General features: G+C 45.4%; 1 protein-coding gene across 1 annotated transcript in view; it reads right to left on the reverse strand.

The window, feature by feature from the left end:
• Positions 1 to 7,638, reverse strand: part of LOC138846279 (leucine-rich repeat-containing protein 37A2-like) — a 34,623-nt gene extending 26,985 nt beyond the window's left edge. Inside the window, 3 exon segments of the mRNA XM_089317020.1 lie at positions 1,603 to 1,683; positions 2,313 to 2,384; positions 6,959 to 7,638. Coding sequence (XP_089173146.1) covers positions 1,603 to 1,683; positions 2,313 to 2,384; positions 6,959 to 7,638 — 833 coding nt within the window.
• Between the last annotated feature and the right edge of the window lie 3,084 nt (positions 7,639 to 10,722).

Here is a 10,722-nt window from a genome sequence, read left to right on the forward strand (position 1 = left end):
GAGCATGAGCTTAACCTAATTTGGGGAATCCCTTATAATGAAACATGCAGAATTATGAATATAAAAATTGCTCCAGCCCCTCCCAGGACCTTGGAAGGGGCACGTGCAAGCGTAAAGCCTTGAAGCTTAGGCTCCAGTTCATGATGAATCCAGCTCAGCTGGCACTCTTTTCTGGACTCTGTAATGCAGTGAACAGCATTGTTTTCACTTTAAAAACCCTCATCTTTGGTCATAAGATCACTGGTGTCTTCCTGGGGCAACGGGGATAGCAAAAGTTTCCTTGAAGCAGATTAGCTTTGTCTAATAAAAGAATATGTCCCCAAATAAAGGAGACCCGCTCCCAACACACACTTGGTGTATTACAGCCATTGTGCCAATTTTTGAAGTAACCACGAGTTAGATATGTTCAGATCACATGATAAGAGAATTAGTTTCCAATACCAGCTAGCTCTGGTTTTTGCATCACCATGAAGCAAATGCTTTTTTTTTTCTTTGGCTTAAGATGGACACAGAAACTTGAGATAAATGAACTGGTGCCTTGTGTACTGTGCGCCATCCCTAGCTCTGCTCCTACTTTTTCAGCTCATCTCTCTGGCCTTGCTGCACAGATGCTAGCATGGCTGTCACTCATTTTCCCAACTTCCCCCTGCTGGCATGAAAGTCTCTGGAGACAAAGCTTCTGTCCTGTTCCAATTTGTACCCCCAGCACTTAATATAGCACCTGGCACTCGGTGGGCCTGGCACTCAGTGAATGTTCTTAAATGAATTCATTACTTTTCATATGCTGTGATTCCACAGATTTTCTCCCTGTGTTGTCTACAGAAAACTTAAGAGGCCCCTTAGGAGGGAATCTAATGGAATGATATATGTTGAGGCCATTTTTACTGATTCTACCAAAACCACTTGGTGTAGGAGCCTCAGGAACCAGCTCCCCAGTGTATGGGTGTAGGAAAAACAGACTTTCAGTGTTCTTCCCCAAGATCTGCAGGCACTGTTGGTCCATCCTCCACACATCCTAAAACCTTCCCTCATAACCAGAATGGTTATGACTGGGATTCTGAACTACAGAACAGGTGGATAGTCTTTCAACGTCAGGTTGAGTGGAGAATCTTTATCTTGAATCTAAAATTCCCTCGGGCCATTGAACATCACAGAATTATTGAGCTGAAAGGGAATAAAACTCACTTTCTGTTGCAGTTTAGTCAGGACAGAACATGTGGGATTATGTTAGAGCAGTGTATTTTCTTATTTTTTTTTATACTAAAGTATAAAGGTTCTTAGTATCCACAGATAATTTATAAATTGAGAGTTAAATACATTTTGGAAAAAGCTCATGATCTGGGTGATGGGGAGAGACATGCCCTTTGGCTGGGTCCCAGGAATTATTTTTGCATTATGATTTAAAAGCAGGTAACCCTGAGAAAGCACCAGAACCTTTTTCTCCCAGAGTACTTTGTGTTAGATTTTTGAAAAAAAAAATTGAAATGAAGACCTTCTTTGCAGAGTTTATATACAGGACTTAATACCCAGATAAGCATAACTATATACCATTTTTATACACAAATGGTTTTTAAATATGTATTCATCATCTATTTCACTTACACATTGTGCAAAAACTGCATTCCATGCCACGCCTGAAATGTCCCAAAGCTCAGTTCTGTCAGTAAATTGCAACCAAGATTTCTACAAAAAAAGACAGAAGTCAAAGAGAATGAAGAAGAAAAAAGGATATATTTGAAGAATACTCCTCTTTCAGGAGGGATTCTAATTTTTATAGATGAAACAACACTTCCACATTTTATCTACACACTAAAGAATTTACTTGTACTGGAAGATTTGGCTTCTAAATTATACTTGCACTTTTACATTAAATTTCATCATATCATTTTCATATTACATGACATACTTGTACTGCGTGATCTTTACTTCTCTGGAACAGAGTTTCACAACTTGAATGCTATTGACATTTTGGGCTCGATAATGCCTTTCTTGTGGAGGTTTGTCCTGTATATAGTAGGTGGCTTAACAGCAGGCTGGCCTTGGCCCACTAGGTGCCAGCAGCATGTGCAGGGCTGCAAAATGTTACCTGAATACAAAATTGAGTTGGTTGAGAAGCCCTGCTCTGTGGGATTCACTCTGACCTTTGTATCTGATAGCATCTGTGCTAGAGATGAAAAGGACCTGTTACAGAATTTTAGTAACCTTCTACTACAAATGTAAAGTAGAAGCTTCACCCTATTTCAAGGTGAACAGCAAGGTGGTTTACAGGGAAGATTTACTCAAATTCCAAATATGATGAAATTGCAACTTACATAGACTGCAAAAAAGGGAGTGACTCAAATGCACGTCTTTCGATAGACTCCATTTTGTTGCAGGATAAATCTCTAGGAAAAGGAAAACATTGCCTTGATTAGCTATTACCTATATAGTCAGTGGGGATAATAAAATTTACATTTGATGAATAGGAAGGGAGCACACTGATAGTCCGGGAAGAGACAGTTTAATAAAAGTGGAGATACTGCAGATTCAAGGAAGAGTTGTGGAAGAAACAGCAGAGGAAACTCTTCCAGAACTAGTGATTCACGGTGGAGGGCGTGGGAGTCCACAGCTCGGGACACCAGCAGCAGAATCTACCCACCAGTGCTGGATCGTGAAGTGAACCGAACCTCAATAGCTTGAGACAACCGGCAGGAAAGTAGAAGGAGCCTAGAGGGAACGAGGCTTGAAGCCCCGTAGGCGAAAGTTCACCAGGCTAACTACAGGAGAGAGGAAAATAATAAAAGGGACCAGTACGGACAGGAGTTTCACTCTCTCCGCTCACCTCTCAAAGGCGAGCAAGACAGTGAACAGATGCCATTTTGGACATGCATAATAGCAACCTCAGGGCTTAGAAGACAGAACACAGGAAAGCATACAGTCAAACCAAAGAAAAGAAGAGGAAATCAGAAATCTAAAAAATATTGTTAGGAATCTACAGGATACTAGTAAAAAAAAAAAATCCCAACATTTGGGTTCTAGGAATTCCTGAAGGAATGGAGAGGGAGAAAGGATTAGAAGGCCTTTTTAGTGAGATACTAGCAGAGGACTTCCTGGGCTTGGAGAAGGACAGAGACATCCTAGTACAGGAAGCTCATAGAACCCCCAGTAACCATGACCAAAAGAGATCCTCACCACGACACGTTGTAATCAAACTCACCACAGTGAAACATAAAGAAAAGATTCTAAAATGTGCAAGAGAGAAACGTCAGATTACTCTCAGAGGATCTCCAATCAGACTTACAGCAGACTTCTCATCAGAAACCCTACAGGCTAGAAGGGAATGGCAAGACATAGCCCAGGTACTAAGAGAGAAAAACTGCCAGCCCAGAATACTATATCCTACAAAGCTCTCATTTGTGAATGAAGGTAAAATAAAGACCTTTCATAGCAAACAGAAATTGAAAGAATTTGTTGCCACTTGTCCAGCCCTGCAAAAGGTGCTTAAAGATGTGTTACACACAGAAACACGGAAACACGGTCATCAATATGTAAGAAGGTAAAGGAAGGAAACCTCACAGCAAAAGATCACAGGAAGTTCAAAGCATATATTAGAAAATATCTTTGGGAAATGGCAGGGCAAAGTTACTACTTATCAATAGTCACATTGAACGTTAATGGCCTCAACTGTCCAGTTAAAAGACACAGATTGGCTGATTGGGTTAAGGAACAAAACCCATCTATTTGCTGCTTACAAGAAATACATCTTTCCAACAAAGATGCACACAGACCGAAAGTGAAAGGCTGGAAATAGATATACCATGCCAACAGAAATGAAAAAAGAGCAGCCGTAGCCATCTTAATATCGGACAACATAAACTTCAACACAAAAACTGTTAAGAGAGACAAAGAGGGGCACTATATAATGATTAAGGGATCAATTCAACAGGAAGATGTAACTATTATCAATGTATATGCACCTAATTGCAGGCACCGGTTTATTTAAAAGGTTTGTTAAGGGACTTAAAGGGAGACTTAGACTCCAATACAATAGTACTGGGGGACTTCAATACTCTACTCTCAGAAATAGACAGATCAACCAGACAGAAGATCAACAAGGAGACAGTAGATTTAAACAACACTATAGCCCAAATGGATCAAATAGATATTTACCGAACTTTTCATGCTACACTTAAAGAATTTACATTCTTCTCAGCAGTGCATGGAACCTCCTCTAGGATCAACCACATAGTAGGCCTTAAAGGAAGTCTCAGCAAATTCAAAAGAATTAGAATCATACGATGTAGCTTCTCAGACTATAAGGGAACTAAGTTGGAAATTAGCAACTCAGGAATCCCTAGAGCATATGCAAACACATGGGGATTGAACAACATGCTCCTGAATGAACACTGGGTCATAGAAGAAATCAAAAACTTCCTGGAAGTAAATGAGGAAAACAGTACAACATACCAAAACTTATGGGATACAGCAAAAGCAGTGTTAAGAGGAAAGTTTATAGCAATAGGTGCCTATATCAAGAAAATGGAAGGCACCAAATAAATGAGCTTTCAATTCACCTCAAGGATCTAGAAAAACTGTAGTAAACCAGACCCAAATCTAGTAGGAGAAGAGAAATAATTAAAATCAGAGAAGAAGTCAATACGATTGAGTAAAAAAAAAAAATGACAAAAAAAATCAGCCAACCGAGGAGCTGGTTTTTGAAAAAATAAACAAAATTGACACCCCATTGGCCCAACTAACTAAAAAAGGACCCAAATCAATAAAGTCAGAGATGAAAAAGGAAACGTAACAACAGACACCACAGAAATAAAAAGAATCATCAGAAATTACTACAAGGAATTGTATGCCAGCAAACAGGGAAACCTATCAGAAATGGATAGATTCCTGGACACATGCAACCTACCTAAATTGAACCGGGAAGACATTGAAAACCTAAACAGACCCACAACTGGGACAGAAATTGAAACAGTAATAAAGGCCTTCCCAGCAAAGAAAAGCCCAGGACCAGATGGATTCACTGCTGAATTCTACCAGACATTTAAAGAAGAACTAACTCCAAATCTTTTCAAAGTATTCAGAACAATCAAAAAAGAGGGAATCCTCCCAAATTCTTTCTATGAAGCCAGCATCACCTTAATCCCTAAGCCAGAAAAAGATGCAGCATTGAAAGAGAATTACAGACCAATATCCCTGATGAACATAGATGCAAAAACCCTCAATAAAATTCTGGCCAATAGAATGCACCAACACATCAGAAAGATCATCCACCCAGACCAAGTGGGATTTATCCCTGGTATGCAGGGATGGTTCAATGTGTGCAAAACAATCAATGTGATACACCACATTAACAGACTGCAGAAGAAAAACCATATGATTAGCTCAATAGATGCCGAGAAGGCATTTGATAAAATTCAACACCCTTTCATGATGAAAACTCTAAACAAACTGGGTATGGAAGGAACATTCCTCAATACAATCAAAGCAATTTATGAAAAGCCCACAGCCAACATCCTATTGAATGGGGAAAAGTTGGAAGCATTTCCACTGAGATCTGGTACCAGACAGGGATGCCCACTCTCACCACTGCTATTCAACATAGTTCTGGAAGTTTTAGCCAGAGCTATTAGACAAGAAAAAGAAATTAAAGGGACACAAATTGGGAAGGAAGAACTCAAACTATCCCTCTTTGCAGATGATATGATTCTTTATTTAGGGGATCTAAAGAACTCTACTAAGAGACTATTGGAACTCATAGAAGAGTTTGGCAAAGTAGCAGGATATAAAATCAATGCACAAAAATCAACAGCCTTTGTATACACATGCATGGTTTGAGTTCTGTGCTCCCGGCACTGGCCTCCCCACTCTCTGCCATTGCATGCATTTAGAGAATGAATAAGCGAATGAGACCTCTTTCTCTGTTGCACTGCTTCTCGAGTAAATAAATAAAAACCTTTAAAAAGAAAATAGTAGATTAAAATACCCCCCATTTTAAATCATCTTTCTCTTACTCACAAGCTTTTAATGACACTCCATATCTCATTATGAACTTTGAAACCCCTCAGCCAATATTCAAGTTTGTTTGCATATCTTTCATTGCTTCCTAAGTCCATCTCTTGTAGCCAGACAGTCTAAATCTTGATCATTCCATCAGACAAATCTTTGCCTAAAACAGACTCCCCCCCCTTTTTTTTCTTGATTTTACAAATAATGGCCATGTTGTAAACCTCAGGTAAAGTTTTAGAATAACTGTGCTCTATCTGTGGTTCCTATGACACCCTGGAATGGCACAAAATGGCTACTATGTATAGAGGAACAAAGGTAAGGTCAGGCTACAACTGAGGGGCTCAGCAATAATGGTATTTATTACGAGTTTACATTCACATATGCTTGGAAGTGATGTATTGTATGCATCCACTCATCTAAATACACAACGGTCTAGTGAACTGATCACGGCCATAATCCAGTTTTATAGATGAAGAGATGGAATCCAAGCTAAATAACTTGTCGAAAGTCACAAAGCTAATCACTGGGAGACCTGTGTTCAAAGCCAGGCAACCTGGCTCCAGAATCTATCCTTAAACCTGTTGTATCATCTCTAATATGTTGGGATGAGGGCTGTGTTGAAGAGTGGGAGTAAAGCAATGAGGTAATAATATGGCAAATGTCAATAAATAAAGAATCAGGAAAAGGAGTAAGGGCAATCACATGAGACTGTAGAAGGGACAGAGAGAAGAAGAGAAGGAGGATCAGGAAAGCTCACAAGCAAAGTGGCCACTTGGGGGGTGAACCAATGGCAAAAGGAAGACCTTTCTCTCTTTCTCTGTCTAACTGCCTGCCAAAACACACACACACACACACAGTCAACATAAGGTGGGGACTTGAGGAGGGCTCAGGAGGCTCTTGAGGAAAAGCTGCTGAGACAGGCAGGCTGTAGGGAACCATGAGGAAGGGAGATTCTTACAACATGCTGAAGGTGTCGTAGCTGTTGGGCTCTGGTACAGGAACTCTGTGAAGCTTCTGCACTGGGCTGAGGCCAGTGCACGAAAGTGTCTCATCTTTGCAGGTGCAGAGCTCACAGACATTTATGGTGGCAGCCGCATTCAGGGGTTGATCTGTGACTTCAGTTAGGGTTGAGTGCTGAGTCTGAACCTGGCCTGGATGCAGATCTGTAGTCTTCTTCAGGGATGGAGAATGGCCAGCTTTTGCAGTGGGTACCAGAGTTATGGTTAGCTCCATCTTGGAAGGCTGAGCTATGACCCTGGGTGATGTTGGGTGCTGAGCTTGATGCTGACCTGCTGTTGGAACTGTCATCTCATTGTCCCCTGGGGACTGAGTTACGAGCTCCTTTAGTGGCTCTGTAGACTGAGTTAGGGTCATTTGCATGGTAGTAGAAGGTGTAGCCTCTGTAGTACGTTGTGGAGTTTGGGTAATTTCCAGGTCCAGAGGCTTGACTGTGACTTGAGGCAGGTTTGTATACTGAGTCTGAATCTGGACTGGAGGTGAAAATGTCACCTCAGGGTACATTGGATAAGGAGGAGGAGATATAGACTTGAAGGCTGTAGAATGTTCATCCTGTGTAGTGGGTACCTGAGTTATGGTTGACTCTAACTTCGAAGGTTCAGCTGTGGCACTGGGTGACATTGGATGTGGAGTTTGATCTTGACTTGGTTTTGGAACTACCATCTCATAATAAACTGGAGGCTGACAGACCACTTCATTATGTGGCCCTGGAGGCTGCCCTGAAGTCTCCTGCATGGTTGGGAGTGGTTCACCCTCCACAATGGATTCTGGAGTTAGGGTAAGTTCTACATCAAAAGGTTGAACTGTGACTTCTGTCAGGGTTGGATGCTGAGCCTGAACCTGGTCTGGTTGTGAAAGTACCTCCTCATGGAGCACGGGAGGTACTTTAGTCTTCTTCAGGGCTGTAGAATGTTCAGCCTTCCTGGTACGCTTTGCATTTATGGTAAGCACTGTGTCCAAAGTCCAGATGGATACTTTTTAAAAAGTCTTTCAGGGGGCCAGTGCTGCAGCTCACTAGGCTAATCCTCTGCCTGTGGTGCCAGCCTCTCGGGTTCTTGTCCGGTTCGGGTGCCGGATTCTGTCCCGGTTGCCCCTCTTCCAGGCCAGCTCTCTGCTGTGGCCCGGGAGTGCAGTGGAGGATGGCCCAAATGCTTGGACCCTGCACCCCATGGGAGACCAGGAGAAGCACATTGCTCCTGCCTTCGGATCAGCGCTGTGCACCGGCCACTGCGCTCTGGCCACGGCGGCCATTGGAGGGTGAACCAACGGCAAAAAGGAAGACCTTTTTTTCTCTCTCTCTCTCTCACTGTCCACACTGCCTGTCAAAAAATAAATAAATACATAAAGTCTTCAGGGGGGCCATCACCGTGGCTCAGCGGGATAATGCCTTGGCCTTAAGCGCCAGCATCCCATATGGGTGCCGGTTAGAGACCCAGCTGCTCCACTTCTGATCCAGCTCTCTGCTACGGCCTTGGAAGGCAGTAGAAGATGGCCCAAGTCTTTGGGCCCCTGCATCCAGGTGGGAGACACTGATGAAGCCCCTGACTTTGCATTGGTACAGCTCTGACCACTGCAGCCAACTAGGGAGTAAACCAGCAGATGAAAGATCTCTCTCTCTCTGGCTCTCCTCTCTCTCTGTAACTCTGACTTTCCAATAAATAAATAAATCTTTAAAAAAAAAAAGTCATTCCATGGCCCAAGTGGTTGGGCCCCTGCATCCACGTGGGAGACTTGGAGGAAGCTCCTAGCTCCTGGCTTCAGATCAGCACAGCTCCGGCTGTTGCGGCATTTGAGGAGTGAACCAGCAGATGGAAGACCTCTCTCTTTGTCTCTACTTCTCTCTGTAACTCTTTCGAATAAATAAAATAAATCCTAAAAAAAAAAAAAATGGTTGCACAACCCTGACTATGCTGGAAGCCCAGGCCCTGCCCATTCACAATGGCTCCACTGGTGGTATGTGACCTAGAGCCCCTAGGTATGCAACTGAGGCCTGACATGGCCGGGGCCTCCTGGAAACACGCTGGGCCCTCTCTCACTACATGTCCCTGCGCTGGCTGCGCTAAGCCCATATCTGGGCCTGTGCAGAGGAGCCAGCGCTTGTCAAGGCCACGCCATCTGCACCGGGGAGGGACAAGTCTCCATGCTGTGTGAGGCTGGACCCCGGGGAAGGCCAAGGCTGGCACACCCTCCTCCTCTGAGGAGCCTGACTAATGCTCAGCACTGCAGGGGCTTCCCTTACTAAGGGCGACCTGCTCCTGGAGGACTTCAAAACAACACCAACAGCGTGGGTCACACCGGGACATCATTTACACAGCTTCCTCTGAATGACTTCCGACAGGATGTGCCACGACCACAATGCTGCCCGCTCCCCACGCAGCACAGGTGCTTGGCGACCGACCACGTGCTCTGCTCGGGTCCCGGGTGGGGACAGCCTGCCCCTCTCCCTGTGAGGCTGCGGTGAGTTGGACCCTTCCGGGCTCTGGTTGGAGTGCACAGGGGCTTACCTCGGTGAGGCCTTTAATCTTCAAGTAGCCACAAAGGTAAGAGTTCCCTGTGTCCACGTGCTGCAAAGAGAAGACACGCAGATGAACAACATATCCAGCGGGGGACACGCCGCGGTGCTGCGAGATCCCGCCAGGCCAGGCTGGGGAAGGCGGCAGAGCCCAAGGCTCCCCACCAGCCCCCGGGGCCCTCAGGAGTCCCCTGTACACATGCGCCAAGTGGCCTGTAGACAAAGCCAGCTGGTCCCAGAACGCTGTCAGCTCCCTGCAGCTGAGGACCTTGGACCGCTCACTGACCGCTCAGGCCTCTGGCTGGGCTGCAGGCTGTGGCACGAGCCCTCCCCACCCGTGCACGTGGTGCCCGCCACCCCTGACCCCGGCTGACTTCTCTCCCTAGTCCATTTCCGCGTCGGTGCTGCGTGACCGTCCCACGAATGGGCAGAAGACTCCAAGCAGCCTCTTAGCAAACCCCCGTGGCACAGCACGTGCCAGCCACAAACTAAGATGCCAGTCAAGCACCCTGACCACCCTGTGAGTGCCCGCCCTGTCCACACGCTCATGTTTCTAATGACAAGAGCCAGGAGCCCAGGAGGAAGAGGCGCGAGGGGCACAGTGGATTCTGAGGGTGGCAGCCGCCAGCCGATGCCCACCCACCAGCCAATTTCCTCTTCTTCCACGCTGGCCTCCCCCGCCCCAAGAGACCTGCTCAACCCTGCTGGGTGTACAGTAAACTTGCTGCCCTTGGAGCCATTAGGTTAGGGATGGAGGGCTTTCAAAGTGGTGAGTGAGCGAGCAAGGGCTTTTGCTACCCGGTGGCTGGAGGCTCTGTGTGCAGGGTCCATTCTCGGAGACCGAGACAGATGGGACAGGGAATGTCAGGGTTGGCTGCGAGGGAAGGTGGAAGATTACCGGGCCCGCTGTGGGTCCCGCCAGGACCCAGCCTGCAACCACACCAGCTCCACACGCCTCGAGGTGTGCTGTGACAGCTCCAGTGACTTCTTATGTGGCTCTGAGACCGGCATGGTTACTTTGTGGCTGAACTCGCATAGTACACCCACACCCGTGGCGTCATCCTGAGCGGGATTCCTGGCACAGGAAACCCTCGGATTAAAGCATCGTGCTCCCTGGAGCACACGCTGAGATGTTTCACGTCACGCGAGGGCTCGGGCTGAGAAACTGGACAAGTTTTTGTGCCATTTATCAG

Source organism: Oryctolagus cuniculus, chromosome 17 (assembly GCF_051225735.1).
Source record: "Oryctolagus cuniculus isolate XC-2025 breed Fujian yellow rabbit chromosome 17, ASM5122573v1, whole genome shotgun sequence".
Lineage (NCBI taxonomy): Eukaryota > Metazoa > Chordata > Mammalia > Lagomorpha > Leporidae > Oryctolagus > Oryctolagus cuniculus.